At 50.2% G+C, this 21,968-nt stretch overlaps 2 protein-coding genes across 2 annotated transcripts; one reads left to right on the forward strand and one right to left on the reverse strand.

Moving 5' to 3' along the window:
* Positions 1-770: 770 nt before the first annotated feature.
* Positions 771-13,615, reverse strand: DRC7 (dynein regulatory complex subunit 7). The gene is made up of 15 exons (XM_054296396.1): positions 13,488-13,615; positions 12,899-13,073; positions 11,929-12,054; positions 10,608-10,802; positions 10,147-10,290; positions 9,613-9,831; positions 8,797-8,907; positions 7,933-8,008; positions 7,337-7,465; positions 6,372-6,500; positions 5,690-5,913; positions 4,603-4,818; positions 3,447-3,557; positions 2,283-2,381; positions 771-1,564 (listed from the first exon to the last, which is right to left on the reverse strand). The coding sequence occupies exons 1-15, from the start codon at positions 13,613-13,615 to the stop codon at positions 1,451-1,453; spliced, it is 2,196 nt and encodes a 731-aa protein (XP_054152371.1). The 3' UTR covers positions 771-1,450.
* A 2,348-nt stretch (positions 13,616-15,963) lies between these two features.
* LOC128932861 (uromodulin-like) lies at positions 15,964-20,995 on the forward strand. The gene is made up of 8 exons (XM_054269598.1): positions 15,964-16,030; positions 17,480-17,647; positions 18,230-18,435; positions 18,961-19,121; positions 19,311-19,556; positions 19,726-19,885; positions 20,447-20,591; positions 20,895-20,995. The coding sequence occupies exons 1-8, from the start codon at positions 15,964-15,966 to the stop codon at positions 20,993-20,995; spliced, it is 1,254 nt and encodes a 417-aa protein (XP_054125573.1).
* Positions 20,996-21,968: the final 973 nt, after the last annotated feature.

The raw sequence follows: 21,968 nt of genomic DNA on the forward strand, positions 1-21,968 counted from the left end.
GGATGGGGGCCGCCATTTTGCGGGGCCGCCCTGAGGGGCGGGGGCCGGGCTGCTCCCGCTCTGCGGCCGCTCCGGAGCTTCCGTGAGGGCGGCCGGGGCTTTCCCGCGCCTCGGAGCTCACGGCCCGCCGGTGGTTGAGGCCGTCGTGACCTGTTAGGCGGCTCACGGGTGTCTCGGTGGGAGCGGGACTCCTGCGAGGCTTCCGTGCCTCTTCCGCCCGCCTGAGGGGCGGTCGCGCCGCTTGTGCGTCTTTCTCGGAGTCTTTGAAACCAATTGCTCCATCAACAGAGAAAAATCCGATTAATTTGACGCTGCTCTTTGGTAATGACCTAAGAATGAAGGCTGAATTTCAAGGATTATATCCTTCAAGCTCAGGAGCGATGCATGCCGACAAGAGGGAAATCGGGCAAGAATGGCAGCAGACCGTCGTGGATGGATAAGAAGCTGCCGAGCAGCAGATAAAAAAAAATACGACTGTAGAAAAGAAGTTTTTTTCTCAGACAGGAAAAAGAAACTTTCAAGAGGTGGATACGAGGACAAGTGGCCTTGAAGGACTACAGGGAAATCCCCTGGCCAGGGGGCTTGGGGCTAGATGATCTTTAAGAGCCATTCCAACCCTGTAATATTCTATGATTCTATAATATGCATTTGCTGATGGTTTGGCAGCTGCTGTGTCCCTAATGCCTATAAAAGGATTTTTAAATGAATTTATTCTGCTGTCTTCTCTAGTATTGAATTAACATTGATGAGTTCATACCCACAGTGTTATGTTTTGTCATTACAGGGCTCTAGATCAGGTCAAAGAAATGTTACATTTGTGAACTCACCAGTTCAAAACCTTTGCTTATGAAAAACTGACTTGTAAATTCGTTTAATTATTATGTTGGAAAAGAATCAGTATTTTTAAATAACCCCACTCCTGCTACCAGCAGCTATGGAGCAGATTTGGAAAAGAAAAGCTCTGAAAGACTGTGCATGGTTTGTCTCCCCTTCTGAGGCAGACCTTAGGGCTAAGGTCTCATGGAGACTCAAGTCTCAAACATGATGGAGTTTCATGAGGAGACAATTGATGTAACTGCAGATGGGCCTTAGAAAAAAATAGGAAAAAGGAAAAGGTGCAGAATGGTGTAAATTTATTAAAATGTCTGCAAATCTGATAATACTGAAAAGTTTACAGTAGGCAACTCCAAAAAAGGAAAGAAGAAATCAGTAATGCCTGAGGTGCCCAGCCAGGTGAGGGTTCCTGAGCAGCACCTCTTTAGGAGAATGGTTTTTTCTATTGTGCCAACTGCTTTTTCTTAGAACAAGAAGGGGGGAATCAGAGGGAAACTGCAGTGGGATGTGGATTAAAGCATTTCACAGAGTAGCTTCTGTTCCAGGTTGCCAGGAGGCTGAGCTGTAAACCTGCCCTGCTCAGGCAGTCATTCCCAGCCCCTGCAGAGGCTCCACTTCACGTCGTGGAGTTGGTTGCAGTGTGCTGGGTGACAGATTCATCCTCCTCTCCCGTTTGCTGACTCTTCTTCTCCAAGGAATTCTGGGAGCTCCTCTCCTCCGCTTCCAAAATCTGTGAGGGAACAAGCAACCAGAAGTCGGGGAAAGAGAAAGTGAGGAGCAAAAACACAACTTAATTCACAGAGCTGAGATGAAGGAAACAACAATCTGGAGCTGATTTATTTTTGGGAGGGGGCAAAAGTTTGAGATGAGGTCTTGTGAGAAGAAGAAAACAAGGGGAATCAAAATGTGGAGCCTGAAGAGGCAGCAAATCCAAATGTTTTGCCTCAGTAGAGTCAGGAAGCCCTGGAGAACCAAAAAATCTGTGACTGGGATAAGGACTAAATTTGACCCTGTGGCTATTTTGTTCTTTGATGCCAATTACAAATAAAAATACATATATCTGTATATATACTGGCATTTATGGCTCTTTTATTATATTTTATTTATTTATTTATTTATTTATGGCTCTTTTAAAATACTCCCCCCATAATCCCTATTATCAACTAAACATTCTTCATTGTTTCCTTTATTAACTAAACAAAACACAGTAATCTTTCTCAGTGGTTCAAGTCTTTCCAGAAAGTCAGGAGGTGACCATAGCACAACCATGGTATATTTCCCTGGCAAGGCAATTGAAGCTGTGCTGACTTACACCATACTGTGATTTATCCCAATATATTTTAATGATATTAAAAGCTCTTCAGAGATAATTCCTGAGAGAGAAAAAGCTGACTCTGGATTTCTTTGAGTGCCTGTACTGAATGCTGACATGAATGAAGTTTACCTACCGAGGCTATACGCTGGTCTCTCTGTGCAGTGCTGTATATTGAAACTGCCAGTTTTATATTGGCTTCTTCGTTCTCCCGGACCGCCAAAATATTTAACATCTTCCAAGAAATCAGAAGAAAGACCCCTCAGCTTTCCCACAAAATGAATGTACCTCTATAAGCCTGACCTGCTAACAGAGCAAATGCTGCGTACAAGAATTGTAGAATGAGATTAAATATAGATCTGTGCAAATATGTTTACATCCTGCTAGATCAAGCTCATAGTCTTAATTTTAGATTGCTACTGTGTATGAAATTCTTGAATGTAATTACTGATATTAACTGATAAAGCTTTTCTGGAATCACAGTTTTGGCACTACTTTAGAAATGGCACTGATAGCTTTGGCTTATTCTTTGTCTTATATAGGATATGCAGTACAAGCAGTGGGAATATTTTGTCTGTTAATACAACAAGACTGAGAAATTTGGCAAGGTAGTTCATGAGGTCACAGTGAACTAGCTTCAAATTTCTGAGGAAAAAATGTGATTTTTGCAAAGTTGTTCTTAATTATACTAATATTCTGGGCTAATGTAGTTGAGCATTCCCTCTGCAGCTCCTTCAGGGATTTCTCTTCCTCAAAAAGCATTACAAGAAATCCAATAGCTGTGGCTCCATCTGCTAGAATGATTATATTTATCATGAAGTAATTACAAAGAACACAGATCTGTTACCCAGTCAGTGTGATCAGCAGTACAAACAAAGTGGTTTATGAAGTATTTCCCTACAGCTGCTCATGCAACAAGTCACTTCAGCATTTGGGATAGGGTTTCCTGCAATGCCTAGCACCTAGATCTAGCATTACATCCAATATCCTTCCTTTTTGGCCTCATTCCTGGGCAAATGGCAGGTAGGCTTCCAGATGCCCCAATTCATATATTGTCATTTGCTGTCTGAAATGTTTCCTCACAGGGAAGGAAGACTGAGAGCAGGAGCAGGAGAGTGTGTGACCCTCCATAAATATATTACAGCTACATCTTCACTGAACAATGCCTGAGTAGCAAGCATAATAATTCAGCATGGCCACCAGCTTTGTCTTTTCTCACAGTTTGTGCTGAGGAGGCTTTCAGACAGCTGAAACTATTTCTGCACCTGATCAGCTCTGCCACTGGACACCTCCCTGTTACCTCTGCTTCAGAGTCCCGCACCAGCTGCTTCAGATCCTTCTGTTCTGCCCTCAGCTCCCACAGCAGGTTGTAGAGATAGCGCATGTTCTTGTGCTTCTCTGAGGACCAGGGCTGGAAGAGATCAGTCAGTGAGGAACAGCAGCACTGCCTGGGTGCACAGATCATCTGCTCTGCATTGTCCTGCTACAGCCAGTAAAGCAGCACTCATTCCCATCATTGAAACATCAAAGCCATGGGCAGCATGGGTTTATCAGACTTCATTTTGATTTAGAATCCATCAGTAATGTGAACCAGATGGCACACATTGCTGATGCTGCTGTTTTACAGTTGAAATGAGATGAATAGGAATGTATAGAAATAGAGATGAAAAAAAATGGAATTCCAGCAATGCTATTCTGTGTATTCTCCCCAGTGGGAAATGGGAATTTTAAAAACCCTGTAACATTAAAAAAAAACCCTACTAACATTAAAAAAACCCCTACTAACATTAAGAAAAAGAGCCTACTTTGTACTCTCTGTTTGGTTTTCCTAAGTGTAATTGTACAGCATCATTGCAGAATTTACTGGCAGGCTTCTGCCTCTGGTTACAGACTTGCACTGATGCTGTTAGTGGGGTAACCCCTCACGGCTGATGAGATCATGGCAGCACTCCCCTTCTTTTGGAATATCTTTTATTTAAGGCTAGCTAACTAGCTGCAATGTATTAAGCCTCTGCATCTGCAGAGTAAACACACTGGGCTATTTAAGGAATGATAGGACCTAAGAACTCCACAGCAGAAATAGAACCAAAAGAAAGAGTGTCTGCCTTTGCTGCTCTGTTCTTGCTTATTTTGAAGAGGGAACAACAGAGGACATTGCGGCTTCCCTGCTATGAATCTCCAGAACTGAGTCCAACAGCTGCTGAACCCACATTTTGCAGGATCCCGGGGGATGTAGAGTCTCCCTGATGACCAAACCCGAGAAGATGACCTCAGGCATGGCCAGAGCAGCCCTGCCATGCCACATGTCCTGCACTCCCAGCATGGCAGTGCCTCTCCTGGGCTGTGGCTGTTGTCAGCCTGGAGCTGTGCAGGTGGAGTAGAGGGGCAGCGTGGAATCTGTCATGTTTGTAGTTCTTTCACTGACATTTCACCTTTGTGTCTTGTGATCTTCATACCTGGTATTTGACAGTGTTTTCTCTGCTCAGGAAGACTTCACCTTCTCTCTTCTCCCTCCCTATTACTCTAGCGAAAACCACCTTTGAGGGAATGATGTCATAGATCTCCAGGTGATAGGTCAGCTGGATGACATCATCTATGACCTTAAAGACACGTTCCTCTACATCTTCATCAGCAGGCTTTTTTGGATTTCTGTGGAAATACTCCCTGATTTGCTAATGGAGAGTGAAAAAAAGATACAGAAGCAACTTAGACAACACAAAACTGGGAAATTTACAGATTTGGGTAAAAATTGTGCTTTTCTGCCTGGACTTGCATCTTTTGGCCAATGGTCCTACTGTTCTTGCCTATGTCTTAAAAAAACCCAACCACAAAGCTGCTTAAAGCAATACAGAAGTTTCCTATTTGTGGAGCAGAGTATGCTTTCCAAACTCCAAGTTAGCTTGGGACGCATCCCTGCCTGAGGGACCTGCAGGAAACAAGGTATTTTGGAGGAAAGCAAAGTTTCCCACATTTCCCAACACTGGGGAGGAGAAGGTAGCATGTTTGGTGCTAGTCCAAAGACAGACCACTGCATGGCTCTGTCCTGGCAGGTGAAGTGTCTGAGCCATACATACTGCCAGATGTCAGACTTTCTCCTTCTGTTCTGCAAACCTGACCTGACAAGAGGAAGAGTAAGATTACCTGCCTGTAACAAATCAGAGTGATGAGACAATTCATCAGGAACCTAAAATGGTATTAGTTTGGGCTCAGCACACAAAATAATTTTCCTGGTTTTGAATCTTGTGAAAATTTTGTTCTGAAATCATAGTCACTTTTTTTTCTTTCCTCTGACACACAATTTCCAAGCCTTAGTTTCCTAGTTTAATTCTAGCTGTTCAATGCAATTCCTGACAACTGGTCACAGTAGCTCTCTGTCAGGGAAGCAACTGTGAGACACAGCAGCTGAACAACGCTTGGATGTCTCATCTGGAGACATCAGCCTCAGCCATGCCCACTGAAAACGAACTGGAGCCCCAGGCAGTGTGTTTTGCATAGTTTAAATATCACAGTGACACATATTTTCTGTTCCTGCCTTGGCCATACCACTATGGGCCGGGCGTTGGCCTCAGCTGTGCCAGCCATTTCCATCCCCTGCTCTCTTTCACCAAACTTTATGTGCCGCTTGTGCAGGAGGTCCTCCCGCTCCTCGAAGTACTCTGTCATCTCTGTAGCAGTTTCAGAACGTTTCCAGAGGCCATCAACTCGTGCTTTGTGGTAAAACTCCACTGTGTGCCCAGTCTCAGGTTCCAGTGATGTGTAGGTGTGAGCTAAGGACAAATCAGACACAATTTCAGAGTTAGCAGCTGTAATACACTGCACACATGGCCAGGGGAGGTCTCATTTTCTTCAGCTTTAGCAACAGATCTGATGCAGGAGTTATCCCCAGCTGCACATCACTGAGAGAACAAACCATATCCTAAAGAGAAAGTTTCAGCTTCCATCAATTCTGCTGATAAAAGCAGAAATTTATCACCCTGATACACATGACAACTATGTATTTTTCTAACACATAGAAAACTACACAGCTGTGGGAACACTGCCCAGGACTGCAAGCCACCAACCCAATTCTCTACTCTTCACTGGAGTTAATTTTATTTATCTAGGCAATTTTATCCCACAAGTATCCTGTCCCCCCTGCCTTTCAGCTTTGGGCTTTTGCCACTGCTAGAAGGGAGTCGTGTGAAATCCCATCAGCTGCAGTGGGTGCCCAGATGATCTGGAATACCTTTAAGAAGGAGGGGGTGTCCAGGATTAAAATGGTCTGTGATCAGCTGTGTTTGATGATTCACTTCTCTCATATACAGCAGGTCTTTTCGGTGTTCAAACCATTCCTTCACCTCCAGTTCTTCAGTACCTGGCAGGAGACAAGTCATTTTGCAACCTTAGGTCACCCTGTTGGAGGTGGCAAAATTCTGATGGGCTCTTGAGTGTCTGTGCCAGCACCCTGTGCTCCTGATACAGCCTCAGTGGACACAGTATGGCCACTGGAACTGTCCTGTGCACAGGGGAATTTTGGATGTGAATCCTGATCTACATTTGAGTAGATGAATTATACCCTAAGAGGGTCTATTCCTCTCCATCAACCAGAACTGGACTAATGAGCTCAGGAATAGAACATGGCACAGCAAAGGGCTATGGATAGACAAGAGAAATTCCATCCCAAATATTTATTGATGGTGTCAGGAGATTGGAGCATCACACTATCCAAGAAGGCTGAGGGCAGGACACTGTCTGTCCAGTTTGGAATCTGCATGGTTTCTTGAACCAGCTGTTAAAAATAATGTTTGCAACTACAGAGATATCCTCAGGCTGTAGCTGCCCCTTCTATGGCCCCTTTTGACACCAATGAGGAAATGAAGATAGTGACACTATTGGATCAAATCCAACCAGCCTTCCATTTCTCTGAAGACTGAAAATCCAAGCAGCTGACCTGTGACACTGAACAGTTTCACTGGTGTATGAAACAGATTCCAACTCTTGTGAAATGCCCTAGCAATGCTGCAAAGTTCAGGGGCTCCACAGACTAAGCATGATGAAGTTTGAGGATAAAGTAAGTAATTCCCCCACAAAGAAAGGAAAATGAGATAGCACAAGAGAGACTGTGGCAGAAAGGGGACACCTCCCCCTTTCCATGAGCACGGCCCACGCTGTGTGCTCAGTGTTTGGAGCGTGCTCACTCATCCCTCTTACGGTCAGAGTCTGCGTAGACAGTGAGGCGTTCCACCAGCCCGTCGGTATTTGCATACGCCGCCCATTTCTCCTGCTTTGCTTTGTCGTACAGGATCACCTTCTTCCCCCGGGGAAAGGGATTCTCATATTCTGCAGTGGGCAAGAGACATGTCAAACAAATTGGCTCCTCTGTACTCAGCCCCAAAAAAAAGAATTTAAGAGGGGAAAAAAACATGGTGTAAGAGACATTATCCATTTATTTATTGTGTTCTGCTGGCAATAAAGCTGTTCAGATTCTGCCTGTTGTCCTTTAATGTTATAATGGTATAATAACTCTTTTCTCTCCCCAAACAGGTATTTGATAATGCAGGAGCAGTTCCTTGTGCATAGCAGTAAGAGAAAGACCATCCCAGGCAAAATTCCCAGCTGGCAGGAAAACACAGTGTGGGGTGTGTGTCTGTGGGGATGAGACAGGGCAGCACTGAGGGCAGCCACTGAACCAACAGGTGTTGTGGCCTTCATCTATTGTGCTTTGACCACTTGTGACATAGACAAATGTCCCAAACCCACTGAAAGGTCAGCTGGGGGCAAGCAAAAGGCAAAGGAAAAATACCTACCTTGGCAAGATACCTTAATTCGCTCTACCCATGATAGTGGCATCTCAAAGCTACTGCCTATTTTCTTCTTTTCTTGCTGAAATAGAAGCAGAGATTTGTGCTTTTGGCAGCATCTCTTACTGTGCCAGGAGGCATTTTGGTCCTGGTGAACTGCAGTGATGAGAGCTCAGCTCATGTGAGGCTGTGCTCTGGTGAGCACCATGGCACAGCTACAACAGCACATCCCTACTCGAGCCTGATGGAATTATCTTCTCCTGGCTATTGCTCATGCTGGCAGGGAATGAATGTGGCAATCACCAGATTATTTTATGTAGACCCTGGAGGACTCTTTGCTCCCCAGTTACGGGAACAGGCTGAGAAGAGTAGATAGCAGGAGGGAATTATTATTTGCATTCCTCTGTCCTGCTGTGCAGGTGCAAGGTCTGTTTTATCATGCTGTCTTCTCCCAACATGACAACATTTTGTGCTTCTAGTACATGGCATTTTTTGTATTTTAGAGGACACACATTATTTCTGCTTTTGCTTGGCAGGTTCACCTTGCAGCCAAGAGGGGAAGGTGACCAGCATAGAAAGAATGTCCACAAAAATCTCATTCTGGATTTTATTTTTTAAAATTATTTCACCCCAAAGGCCAATGCACTGGAGGCTTGCAGAGATCCCTAGCCACTTATGACACCTAAAGTACCACTTGGAGTCCTGCTTCAGAAATCACCAGAACTCTCCTAGACGCAGAAGGAATCTAAACCTGGCCAGAGTAGAAGGGATGTGACCTGGGGAGGGCAGCAGGCAGGCAGATATTCACTATGGACACACTGGTTCCATACAGGGTCCCCAGTGCTCAAGAGAATTGCTTGTGTCACTCACCATGTCATCTGTGCTGTCCTTGGGTGACTCTGTGGGCAACTGAGAGTCCTCGTTGCTCTCTGGAAACATAATTTCCCAGTAGAAATGATTACTCAAGTCAAAGCTGAGATCCTAGGGCATATAGAAAAAACTCTTTTAACTACAGGACATTGTCAAGGGCCTGTCACTAAATTTGACCACTGCATCAATATGTCTGTGGTGCTCTGGACCTGCCTGGGTGCCAGAGACTTTAGGAACTCTAGGGAGTTGAGCTCCTCAAATCCTTGGCTGGCTGGTGAGAACCCAAAGACTGTTCCTGTGCCTGGAGGTTGCAGAACCCCTTCCTCGTGATGCCTCTTCCTCAGATGAGAGAAAATGGCTGGAAATGCTTCTGCCTCCTTCCTCTGGGCAAGTATGGCCCCAAGGGCAAGCTGATCTAACTCAGACCCTCACCTCCCACACCCTGTGTCTGCTGGGGGGTAGCTGAGGTGTGGTAAGAGCTGAATCAAGATTTTACCTTCCTTGAGCTATGCCTGACAGACCCAAAACATCCTCTGCCTCAAAAGCTGTTGTTTGAGAGCAGGGATGCCTAGCCATCCTTAAAAGCTGAAACTTTTGCACTGTAGGGATTTCATAGATGTGATCTGTGTTTGCTAGCTCAGAGTCTGGGATGCCCTGGAGTAGTTCCATTGTCTGTGTAATCAGAGCAACATGACCAAAACCACCACAAGGAATGGTTAAGTGGAAACTGGAGCACTCCTGGTCTTGGGCTTCCCCAGGACTCAGGAGAGCCCAGCTGTCCCTCAGTGCCCAGGCAGGGTGCCGAGGGCTCCCTACCTTGCAGCCGTTGCGGCAGTCCTGCATGTTCACCCAGTAGTTCTTGTCGTTCCAGATGCTCTCAATGCCAAGGAAGCACTCATCCTTGGTGCTGTGGCTGTTCCCTGTGAAGGGGTTGATGAAGAAGGTCTCGGGCACCTTCCTCTTCCCAGACAGAACCAGAACCCAGGCGTGCACCCGTAGGCCATGCAAAGAGTCTCGCTTGGGCTTTTCCACCTCCTGCAGCACAGAGCATAGAGCAATAATTATTGCCATTTCACTGACACTTCATTCCAGCCCAAGGGCCATCTTGTCCTTTCCTCTGTCCACTTCTGAAGAACTCCAGGCTCTTAATGCTCTTTAAGAGTGAGGTACATAGTCAGCACATGTTCCTGTGCCAGCACACACTGTGCCCCTGCAGGCCAGGAGCTCATGGCCATGATCAAGGTTGTGTCATCCTTCAGGAGGGTGTGAGCTCTTCTCTTTGGCCAGACATCACCTCTGTCTCAGCTACTTTTCCTGAAGCTCACAGGAAGGTGGACCTTGCTAACTCACCTCCACCACCTCCTCTTCTTTTTCCTCCTCTTGTGTGGGTTTAGCTTCTTCCTCCTCCTTGGCCTTCTGCTGAAGCTCAAACTGGCTCTTTGGCTCTGAAGGGTACTTAATTTTATACATGTTGGGATCCTCCTTTACTGGTTCCTGCAAAAGCAGGGTATTACTGTGAAACACAGCAGAGATCAAGAGAAGGAAGTAAATGGATGGCTTACAGGTAACCCCCAGTTCCCAACATTTGGCAGTTTGCTATATTGCACCTGGTGAGCAGCAATTCAGTGAAGCCAAAAAGGCCTTGATAGGAGCTGTAGAAAATCACTCAAAAGATTCCTTTGGTGGGCACAGACTCAAACCCAGTGTGGACCTGAAGCTGCTCCCCCTAGGTCAGCTCTGGAGCTCACTGGACATGAACAGGCTGAGCATGTGTGCTGGACTCGTCCCTGCCCACTGCCTGCAGATCTCACCTCTGGGGGCTTCTTGAGCCGTGGGCACACCTCCTGGGTCTGGTCCATGGAGCACATCTCCAGGGTGGCATATCCATGCACACAGTAGGCATCATAGCCAGCCCCCACCAGCAGGGAGCACAGCAGCACGCTGAAGTCAAAGCAGTTCCCTCGCTGGTACTTCACAATGGTGGTTGGGGAATAGAGTGAGCTGGGCTTCAAAGAGAGAGATCACGTTCACAGTGCTTGTCTTGTGGAGCTGAAACATGCACCAGGCAGAGAGAGGCATTGCCCACACCCCTGGGCCCTGCACCCTATGGGAATCTGTTGTGTAACATTTCTTTAAAAGCCACTGACTCTAAAACTCCCCTCCAAAATGATCTGGGGAAACTCTGACCTCAAATGTGGTGACAAATCTAACCACAGGAAGGGAAGGAAATGACAAACCCATCAAACTGCTGAAAACCTAATGCTAATCCTGGAATGGGATTTCCCTCTCTCTCCTGCTGTTCTGTCTACAGATCTTCCAAGGAAAACATCCATAAGCTAAATTATAGTTCACAGGAGGAAACATATTTCTTTTCTGGCCCTCACTGGTGAGCAATAAAAAGTATCACAGCACATGTACTGCATACAGAGGTTCTAATCCCACTCAGTTCTCAGACATCACCTAAGGTGATCAAGGCAGTCTCCACCTGCTAAATGGAGATACCTTCTGTGTAATCACAAAGTGCCAGAGCTCCTCTTGAGACCCTGGGGCTCTTGGGACAGCCTGTGCCTGGTGTAGATTGTTTAGGTCACTCTGCAGTCCTTGACAGCAAGAAGTGTGTTCTTTTAGCTGATTCTCATCAAGAACCTGCCCCAGCTCTGGCATCATCCCTTTTTTGCTAACCTAGAAATCTCCCTTCATCCCAAAATATAGCCAGATATGGGAATATAAAAGTCAAAAAGTGCCTAAGAACAGGTCACTGAGATCAAGTATCGTCCCCTAGGGTTTATGTGCTCCTCTGTTCCAAGGTGTCATGGTTTTCAGAGGGGAGGCTTGTCAGCCACTGCCTCCCAGAGTGCTCCAGCTGCTCACGTGGGCTGGCTGAAGGCAGGGTCTGGTCTTGAAGAAATGGTGCTTAATTACTTTAAAGGTACCACACTGCACATGCACAGTGGATCCAACAGAATGCACTGGGTCTAGGAAAATCAGGGGGCTGCCTAAATAGTGAGGGGATGGTGGAAGTGTCAGAGACCTTTGTGATCCCAGCCACTGGGACCTGCCCACTGTGTCCTGCTGAAAGGCCCTTCTGTCACCTCTGCTGTGTCTCTGCTGGGGCTGCAGCCCCTTTCTTACCGGTGTGATTGGGCACTTGAGGGGCTCCATGATGAGGTAGTTACTGACAAAGCTGGCACAGCCTGACCAGTAGTACATGTCTGGGTAAGGCAGCAGGGTTGGCCTCACTGTTGTGCTCACAAACTTCTGTAGGGCAAAAAGAGGAGTCTGGTTAGCCAAGAGGCCCTTGGCAGAGTGTCCTCTCCAAAGCCATCCTCAGACCACCCCTGGATGCTGCAGATCAAATTCAGGATCTTTCTACAGCATATCAACAGCTGCAATATCCCTTCTCTCCAGTTCCAGGATGGAAATTTCATGGGGCTGGGAGGCTGTCTGCTTGCCTGTGGCTGAAGCTGCAACCTCATCTCAGCCACATTCCAGATGTTAGCCAATTCTTCTCTTCATTTTCAAGCAAGTCAAACAGCTACTGCCTTTTCTGGCTTTTATATCCTCCAGCAATTTTTTTTTGCCTTGCATGTTAATGATACAACAAATTTTGGGGAAGGCTGGTACAAAGTAGCAATTCCAGATGCCCAGAGGGCAGGGGGGAAAAATTAGGCCCAGAACTAGACAACAGTTGCGCAGCATGGGCCCAGAGAAAACAAAACCAGACCAAAAACTTCCACATTTACTCCTTCACTGTAACTTCAGAGAAGTTCAGAGTAAGTCCTAACTCTGGATCCCTATCTGTGGTTGAGCCTGAGCCTTATCTAGTTCATGTGTTTCTTTTCCTTCCCTTTATGTTTCTGTGGTCTCTCCTGTTTCCTAAGCATCACTCTGCAGCCCACATGGCAACACCAACATTTATATGGCTCATGGATTTGGACAGCCAGGATGTTCCTGGGGCTCTGTGTGCCCGCTCAGGAGCTGTGGGTTCATCCAGCAGGTTCCCATTCCCTTTAGCCAGGAGGGGCTGCTGCTCTTCCACAGCATTTGGCACAGTGGAATCCAAGTGTTCCCTGTGCTGTGCCCAGCCCCACGCAGCCCATACCTGCACTCCACACTCGTTGAGCGGGTGGATGAAGAGCGGCTTGCGGTCAGGGCACAGGTGAGAGTACTGCTGCAAGAAATGGTCAGCCTGCTGCAGCAGCTTCTTCTCCTGCCGGGAATTGGTCTTGTACGAAGATGGTAAGTTGGATGTGTCAATGGTGCTCCAGTCAAATTCACTTATGTAGAAGGGGGAGGCAGAGAGACACAAGTAATAAATAAGCCAGGAGCAATACAGGCAGGATGATCTGATATCAAAACATGGCAGGGCTTCCCTGTTTTACAGATACAAAATGGGGGCCATATCCAAGGATATGATTTTGACATAGCCAAACATCTCTGGAGCAATGAGAAACTGACATATACCCAGAGTCTTGGGGGATCTTTATACAGCGGTGAATGCATGTACAATCAAATGAGTTACCTTGTCTTACTTGCACACCCACACTCTTGGACAAACTCATCAGGCACAAGAAACTTGCTCACTCCCATCACCATGCAAAGGGACGCATGTGCCATCCACACGTGTGCAATCACCCTGTGGGGCCCAAAGGGAACACCTCTGCTCATCCCAGCCATGGGCAGAGACTTACGTTTCATGGCTTCTGACAGAGGCTTCCTCCGCATCTAGCTCCAACTCATCGAGCAAATCACTGATACGCAAAGAGATCACATCTTCTGGTGGCTGCTCCACTTCCTCCTTCTCCTCCAGGGCCTCCATTCTGCCGGGCACTACAGGAATGCACACACCAGGGTGAACTCAGGGCTGGGACCCAGATACACAGCAACAGAGAAACACTCCCACTGTGGCCGCAGTGCTTTGGTACACGAACATGGCTGAGGCAGCCAGAAAGGGAGAGCACTGCGTTTGGGCTGGGACAAACTGTCCAATGTTCGTGGACACCCTAGGCGTGCAGAGCAGGCAGAGCCTGGCTCGGTAGGGCAGAGCACGTCCCCACATTCAGACCCGTGCCCCGTGCCCTCCCTCCTGCCCAGGGTGCTGCTGGCGGAGCAGCAGCTCCATCAACCCGCTGGGCACCGGCCGTGCCCGAGCCCGCGGCCCACAGAGGCCTTGGAGGGAGCGGCCGCTCCGCGGAGCCGGCAGCCCCCAAGGACAGCGCGTATCGCCGCCGGCGCGGGCGGTGTTTGTGTGCCGTCCCTGCGGTCAGGCTGACCCCGAGCGGGGCACACAGGGAGGCACAGACCTTGCCCAGGGCCCCGCACCGCCCCCGGCCGTCCCCTCACCGCGGCTCCAAGGGCAGAGTGGCCGCTCCGGCCCCGCGCGGCTCCGTTGCTCACCATGGCAACGCCCGCGCCCGCGGCTCCGTGACCGGCCCAGCGCTCCTCGGGACGGGGCTCGGGGCTCCTCGGGGACAGGCCCGCGGCTGCTCGGGACGGGGCTCGGGGCTCCTCGGGACGGGCGCCGCGGCTGCTCGGGGACAGGCCCGCGGCTGTTCGGGGACGGGGCTCGGGGCTCCTCGGGACTGGCCCCGCGGCTCCTCAGGACGGGCCCGCGGCTCTCACGGACGGAGCCCGCGGCTCTCACGGACGGAGCCCGCGGCTCCCCCGCGCCCCGGCCCGGCCGGGACACCCCCAGGGTCCCCCCAGACCTCCCGGCACAGCCCCGGCCCCAGAGGTTCCCCGGGACCCCTGCGCTGCCCCAGACCCGGCGCCTCGCCCGGCCCGGCCGCCGGCACCGTGCCCCGGGCCCGCTGGGAGAAGGGGACAGAGCGGAGCAAAGCAGGGGGCAGCGGCCGGCCCTGCCCGCCAGCACGGCTGAGCTGTCACCCTCCGAGACCCGCTCTGAAACTCACGAGTTCGGCTCTTTAAAATAAAAGCCATCCCCAGTGATCCTTTGTTGCACAGGCACTTACCCAAAAGCTGGCACCAAGGGATAGCGAGAAACCTTGTTCTTTTTTTCTTTTTCTTTTATTTTTCTACCTCTTTTTCTTCTCCTTTACCTTTTCCGTTTCTTTTTCCTTTTAATATTTTCATTTTCCTCTTTTTTTCCCTTTATTTCCTCTTTATTCTTAATTGACAGTTCATTAGATTGTAAGCAGGGTCAGATGCTAAACACTTTTTTTTCTGGTTTATTGTGGTTAAGAAAAAATATGGATTGATGGACGGATGTTCACATTAGGCACTCTGTTAAGGGAACCGTAGCAATTAAAGCTTTGAGGATGCACAGACTGCAGTGTGTGCATATCAAGAAGCATCATTTTGAGCGATTAATGCAATTTGCAGCTGGTTACTGTCACCTAAATGGCATGAACTTTTATTGAGGGCAGGGGTTTAGGCTGGATATTAGGAAAAGGTTGTTCCCCCAAAGGGTGGTTGGGCACTGGAACAGGCTTTCCAGGGAAATGGTCACGTCCCCTAAGCTTGCCAGAGTTGAAAGAACATTTGGATGCCCTGAGAGGCACAGGGTGGGACTGCTGGGGTGGTCCTGTGCGGGGGCCAGGAGTTGGATTCAGTCATTGTGGGTGCATTTCACATCTGGATATGAACCAAAGTGGGGTAGGATCCTCCATCTCTCACCAGTACTTTTCAGCAGTTCTTAAATGCCAGAAGTTAATTTAAAAAAAAAAAAAAAAAAAAAAAAAAGATAAGGGAAATGTATGTTGTGGTTCCAAAAGTGCCTGTACTCAGCACCCAAAGTTATCTGGCCTTGGCGTGTGCTGCTGTGGTATCTGTTGTTATTGCTGCATCAAAAACAGATTCCAGAAAACCAGCTGGATGCCCAGACCCCAGATTCAGGCGGGTTTTGCTGACACTCCCTGTTTGGGCCCCTGTCAGGGCTGTGGATTGGGTCAGCACTCACTCTGAGCTGTTGGCTCATGGGCACGGCCATCCGTGCCGGACTTTGAGAGTCCTTTCCTCCTCCCCGGCCCCGAGGGATGCTCAGCGGGCTCTTGTGCAATCCCAAAGGCCGTGTGTGTTCACGGGGGAGAGGGATCAGCTGTCGGGAGGCGATAAAAGGCACAGGCGGGAGGCACGGAGCGGCCCCGGTGTGCCCAGCCAGCCCCGAGGGGAAGGAACATGGATGGAGGAGCAGAGAGCAGCCCGGCAATGGTGAGCAGGGAGAACGAGGTGGTGGGATCTCTCAGGATGGGTCTCTCAGGGTGGATCTCTCAGGGTGGGATCTCTTAGGGTGGATCTCTCAGGATGGGATCTCTCAGGGTGGATCTCTCAGGATGGGATCTCTCAGGGTGGGATCTCTTAGGGTGGATCTCTCAGGATGGGATCTCTCAGAGTGGATATGTCAGGATGGATCTCTCAGGGTGGGATCTCTCAGGGTGGATCTCTCAGGATGGGATCTCTCAGAGTGGATATGTCAGGATGGATCTCTCAGGGTGGGATCTCTCAGGGTGAATCTCTCAGGATGGATCTCTCAGGATGGGATCTCTCAGGGTGGATCTTTCAGGGTGGATCTCTCAGGGTGGGATCTCTCAGGATGGATCTCTCAGGATGGGATCTCTCAGGGTGGGATCTCTCAGGATGGATCTCTCAGGGTAGATCTCTCAGGATGGGTCTCAGGATGGGATCTCTCAGGGTGGATTTCTCAGGATGGATCTCCTTGTTATAGTTACAATTTACTGGAATACTGAGGATTCTTTTGCAAATCCTAACTCTTCAAAAGAGCTTAGTGGGAAGAGGGTGACTCTTTTCCTCTTTGGGGAGCCCAGACTGATGTCCCACCTGTGCAGCTTTAATCAAATTGCCACTGAAATGTGGCATTATCCCTGCCAACACATCCCTGTGGGTCCCAGGGCTGGTTTCTCCCACCTCCTTTGTAGAATAGTTACCTAAATTCAGGATAGTATTTGACCCTTGTGTTAACCTGATGGGGGAAGGCTGATCTGGACCTTTGGGGCAGGAAATTACTTTGCTTCATGGAAATACAGCACAGAAAATATTTCACCAATGCTTGAAGGTTCAGCCTTTCTGAATGACTGCAGACATCTCCAGTGAGCATGATAACAAATCCAAGTTATCCAGAGCCTGCTTGTTTTTCCAGGACAGGACTGTGAGGTGTTTGCTGCTGCTCTCTGTGCTCTGCCTGGCTGGCTGTGAAGGCAACAAGAGTGAGTCTCCCTGTGCTCTGTCCCTGCTGGGTCATGGATGGGTAGCATGGCAAGGGAAGGCCAAACCTCCACCTGATCCTTGTTCAAGTTCCTCATTCAGCACACTGCTGAAGGCTGCTAAAGAGGAACAATAGAGCAGGGCTCAGAGAGGCAGGAACTGGGGTCCAGGAGCCAGCAAAACAGGCAGAAACTGCAGGCTGTCCGCCCCAGGCACAAAGGGTGTGTAACCCATGGGGCTGCAATGTGCCACCATGCTCTCTGGTGACAGTGACAGGCCCCTTAACTCTGCTCCAGATTACAGCCAGGCTCAGGAGGTCTCACAGCCTCCCAGCAAGCTGAGGCAGCAGGTTCTTCCTCAGATGTGTCTGCTCTGGGTCCAGTTGAGGATCTCAGCCCTTGAGAGCTGTGCAGAGCTTCCTGCTGTGGGGTGAGCTCTCAAATCTCTCATCAGGGAGAAATTCCTGCTGCATTTCATCTTTCTTGTCTTTCCTTTGCTGCAGGTGAGCTGGCCAGCACCCATGGCCCGGGGCCAGGGGTTGCCCTCCGTGTCAGGAGGAGCCCAGATCCCTGCCTGCCCAACCCGTGCCAGCACCAGGGGCAGTGCCAGGTGCCTGTGGACAGACCAGTCTGCAGCTGCAAGCCAGGCTTCACTGGAGAATTCTGCCAAGGTAGGGCTGGGAATGCTGGGGAGCCCTCCCCAGTCTGTCCATGGGCACCAGAGGGAGATGGGCACAGTTCACTGTTGCTACCATGAGCACATCCCAGCTCCTGATTCAGGTGCATTCTGCACCACTACAGCCATATCCTGGCTATGTGCTGGTAGAAAAGCCACCCACAGGCCATTTTCCTCTTCCCCAAAAGCCTGAATTCCTTGGCTGTGCCATGGTGCAGCAGGGCATGCTGCAGGGCACAGCTCCCTCACAGTTTCAGAACAAGCACTGGCACAGATACAGTGAAGCCCTTCAGAACCCACCCTGGCACAGATACAGTGAAGCCCTTTCCAAACACTGGCCAAAACTCTTTCTTCCTCTGAAGGAGAAGGTCCCTGTCCCTCTGGTGCCCTAGACACACTGTGGGGTTGTGTGGAGAGCCCTCCAAAGGGACCAGCCTGTCTCCTGCCCAGTGTCTCTGAAGAGCCCTTCAGCTGCACCAAGGCTGCTGAGCTCAGTGGGACTGTGCCACCCTCCAGCTGGCCTGGGGCTCCTTCAGGCCTCTCCCTCATTGCTATTGCAGATGGCTTTTTCCCCCAGATGTGGTGCTGAAGCTGGCCTGTGAGGAAGAGCACATGAAGATGATGGTGAGGAAGGAGGTGTTTGAGCTCTTGAAAATCCCACTGGAGCTCGTCCACTTGAAGAACCAGGCATGCAAGGTCTCAGAGAAGGAGGAAGAGGGTGAGCTGTTTTTTGCAGCCGTTCTCACAGGTGAAAACCACACTGCCTGTGGATCAGTAATCCAGGTGAGGATCCATAGCTCCAAAGCCAGGAGAGAAGCAGACATGGTGAGGTGGGACAGCAAAGGGCAACCCCAAAGGCTTTTGCTTTTATATCTGGGTGCTGAAAAGTTCTCATCCCCCTTGAAAGTCTTCCCTGAGGATATCAGAAAGCTCTTCTGCCTCCACCAAACCCCTGCTGACAGCACATTTTGTCTTACTTAGGAGAGCTTGGAAGTCTCATTGTGCACTGGTAACAGCCCTCAGCTTCCTGGGGACATCCTGTGAGCTCTGCAGCCCTGTCCCCTTGGTCCCTGCCTTGCTTCATGGAGCAGGAAGGGAGCAGACAAGGTGCTGGAGCTCTGCATTGCACAGCCAAGCCCTGTGCCCACCTGTGCCCACTGTCCTGACTGCTGTGCCAGCAGCCCCCAGACACAGGCTGAAAGCCCAGCAGATATCCCGGCCTGGAGCAGCTGCAGCTGAGTTTTGCCTTCTGAGCTTGCAGCTCTGTGTGTGGCTTTAGTCATGACCTTGATTTCTGTGTCATTCCAGCGAAACAGCTCCCATGTCTCGTACTCCAACGCCATCGAGTCGCAGCAGGAGGCCCCCAGGGCCACCATCTCCCGCAGTTTTCAGCTGGAGGTGCACTTCTCCTGCATCTACGCCTACCAGCAGGTTGTGAGACTGCCCTTCACTCTCACTGCTGTTGACAAGTGAGTGCCCCCCTTCACCTGGCTGCTGACACGGTGTCTTTGAGCTTGGAGAGAAGTAGATTCAGTGAGACAATTTGCAAAGGCGCTGGGGAGCCCCAGAGAGCTCTGAGAGCAATGGTGGCTTCACCTGTGCAATGTCCTTCCCACCTCCTTGTGTTTGTGAGCTCTGATCCTGTGCTCTCCTCTCAGGCTGGTACAGCTTGTGGTCAGAGAAGGACACTTCAATGTCAGCATGAGACTCTACAAGTCCCCCTCCTACCTCGAGCCTTATCACCTGCCAAGTGTGGCTGTGCCCCTCACGGACACTCTCTATGTGCTGCTGAAGATGGAGGGGCAGCACCAGCTCAAGTACTTCCTGCTCAGTGTTCTGGACTGCTGGGCCACGCCGAGCCCAGATCCACACCAGGACATGCAGCACAAGCTCATTGAGCAGGGGTGAGGGCAGTGAACCCAGCACATCCAGTCTCCTTGCACCACAGTGTGTCAGGGACTGGACAGAAATAGGGCTGTGGGCTGCCCCCATTCCCTGGGGGATGTGTTATCCCACTGGGATAACCCTGCTCCACCTCATTTACCACCCACTGATCCAGCCCCCGTGTCCCAGGTGTCCCCATGACGAGACAGTGACCTACCTGAATGCCATTGGGGAGAGCACCAGTGCCAAGTTCAGCTTCCAGATGTTCCAGTTTGTTGGTTACCCCGAGATGTTCCTGCACTGCCGTGTGCAGCTCTGTGTTCCTGACAGCCCAGAGCCCTGTGCCAAGGTGAGATCCCCTCCTGGGCTGCACCTGCCCTGGGGGGCTGTGGGACCTGGGTGTGGGAGCTGGAGATGAGGGTTTGAATCCTTTCTTCCTGAGATAGGGTGGTGGGGTAACTCTAAGAAGGGGTTTAGTCTTCAATCTTTGGCTTACAAGACCAATGTTTTTATAAACTATTAGAGTCAATTAGAGCTTGAGTAGTTTATTTTCTAGGGGGGCCACAAGGGGGAATAAAACTAGGATGATTGTGAAGTAAATGAATGAGGCTAGTTGGCCAATGATGATGAATGCCTTCACTGCCTCTGCTTGGACAAGGGGCTCTGCTCTGCTTTTGGGTGCCTCACCCAAACACCTCCAGAATCAGAAGCCCTGAACACCAAAGGTGCAGGGGGCTGAACCCACCAGAGATCTCCTTTCCCTCTTCCCTGGGAAAGGAAGGGAGATCTACAGGATGGCCCAGGTGCAGGGTGCCCTCCCATCACCCTTCCCTCCCTCCCTTCACCCTCCCCTGCCCTCCCATCACCCTTCCCCGCTCTCCCATCACCCTCCCTTTGCCTTTGCTGGCAGCAATGCCCCAGGCACGGGAGGAGCAGGCGGGCACTGGCAGATGACCACAACAGGATTGTCTCCTACGGGCCCATCCTCCTGCTGGCTGCTCCTTCCTCAGGAGCTGAGATCCACCATTCCAGCAGTGACCAGCAGGACCCAGCGGGTAGGTATGTCCTCCTGGCCACCGAGGGCAGTCCAGGACATCCAAGCAGCAGTCCAGGAGCAGGGCTGGGGGCAAGCCCACCTACAGCATGGCTGAGAGCAGGCATGCATGCTGAGCTGTAGGCAGCAGGGCTCAGTGGAGGCCATTTGAGGTGTTGAGTCCTGTTAGTGCCTTCAGGATCCCAACTCCTGTGGCTCCTGCCTGTCACAGGAGATGGCCTCCCTGAATGTATCCCCAGTCAGGAGATGCCTCAGGGGGCTCAGGGGACCCAGACACACACCCAGTCTCTCTCCTCTTTGGCAGGACTCAGCCCGTGGCTCTCCAGGGCCCTCATCCTGCTGGGTGTGCTCGCTGTGCTCGCAGTGGCTGCTGTGGCCGTCAGCGTGAGGCGCAGGATGGGTTAGCAAACAGCTGTTTCCCAATAAACATCACAGCAGCAGAGAGGCTCTTGCTGTGTCTCTGTGGGTGTTTTGGGGAAGGGGGTAATGGCTGGGTGCTTGAAGGATGAGGTGCATCACAGTGTTTCTGTTCCCTGTAGCATCTCTTGGACCTTGTCCCCTGTGAGCCCACAGTCCCTAAACCCAGAGTGTGTACCCAGGGATGGGAGAGCCCTTCCTCCTGCTTCCGTCTTCCCCACAGTGTCACCCTGGCATGTGGGGAGATGGAAATACCCCACTCTAGATACCAAAGCTGGTCCTTGCATAGTTCTGTGCCACACAAAGGCAGCATTAGCAGAGAAAGGGCTGCTTTGTGCATGCACACGCGTGTGTGTGGGTGTGTGTGTGAGTGTGTGTACCCATCCATGGTGATTTCTCCCTTCATTCTTAACATTTCTCTTTTCATTCATGGCAAATGGCCAGCAAGACTTTTCCCATTGATACATCCCTAATATAAAGCAAATAACAAACAATAATGAAGGTATTAAAGACTAAATTCACAGTGCTCAGCCAGCTGGCAGAGATTTAATACCAAAACACAGATCAGAAGACAGAAGTTGCCCTGCGAGGCAGCTGTATGTGCATTTTGGCTAGAGCACCGTGTCCATGAGGGAATTGCTGCTGGCCCCAGAGGCTGTTTGGCAGGAAGGACACACAGCAGATCTCTGCCACAGAGCAAGGAGATGCTTTGCAAAGAAGCTCCTGGATTTCCTCTTCTTTTTGAATTCCCAGAGGCAAACACCCCACATGTGGGCTGCAGCACATCAATCCTCTCCCTCCAGTGGCAGGAAACTCCCTGCTGGGCTGGTTCAGCACCAAGAGCCACCTCTAGCAAAGAGGGTGATGGCTCCATCCTGGCTGAAGGCAGGTGCTTTGGGGTCTTCCTCCTTGTCCCTTGGCAAATAACATCATGGCCACCTTGAGACCGTGGAGCTGCAGC

Source organism: Melozone crissalis, unplaced genomic scaffold (genome assembly GCF_028551555.1).
Source record: "Melozone crissalis strain CALT ecotype California unplaced genomic scaffold, PUWL_Pcris_2 ptg000007l_1, whole genome shotgun sequence".
NCBI lineage: Eukaryota > Metazoa > Chordata > Aves > Passeriformes > Passerellidae > Melozone > Melozone crissalis.

Bases quoted from the DNA above. Each gene is read 5' to 3' on its own strand.
- DRC7 (XM_054296396.1), bottom strand. From the start codon at position 13,615: ATGGAGGCCCTGGAGGAGAAGGAGGAAGTGGAGCAGCCACCAGAAGAT. The intron at 9,832-10,146 runs GTGAGTTAGCAA...TCTGTGCTGCAG, and splicing joins AAGAAGAGGAGGTGGTGGAG to GAGGTGGAAAAGCCCAAGCG. The intron at 7,466-7,932 runs GTAGGTATTTTT...TGCCCACTGCAG, and splicing joins AATTAAGGTATCTTGCCAAG to AATATGAGAATCCCTTTCCC.
- LOC128932861 (XM_054269598.1), top strand. From the start codon at position 15,964: ATGGTGAGCAGGGAGAACGAGGTGGTGGGATCTCTCAGGATGGGTCTC. The intron at 17,648-18,229 runs GTAGGGCTGGGA...TTTTTCCCCCAG, and splicing joins CACTGGAGAATTCTGCCAAG to ATGTGGTGCTGAAGCTGGCC. The intron at 20,592-20,894 runs GTAGGTATGTCC...CCTCTTTGGCAG, and splicing joins TGACCAGCAGGACCCAGCGG to GACTCAGCCCGTGGCTCTCC.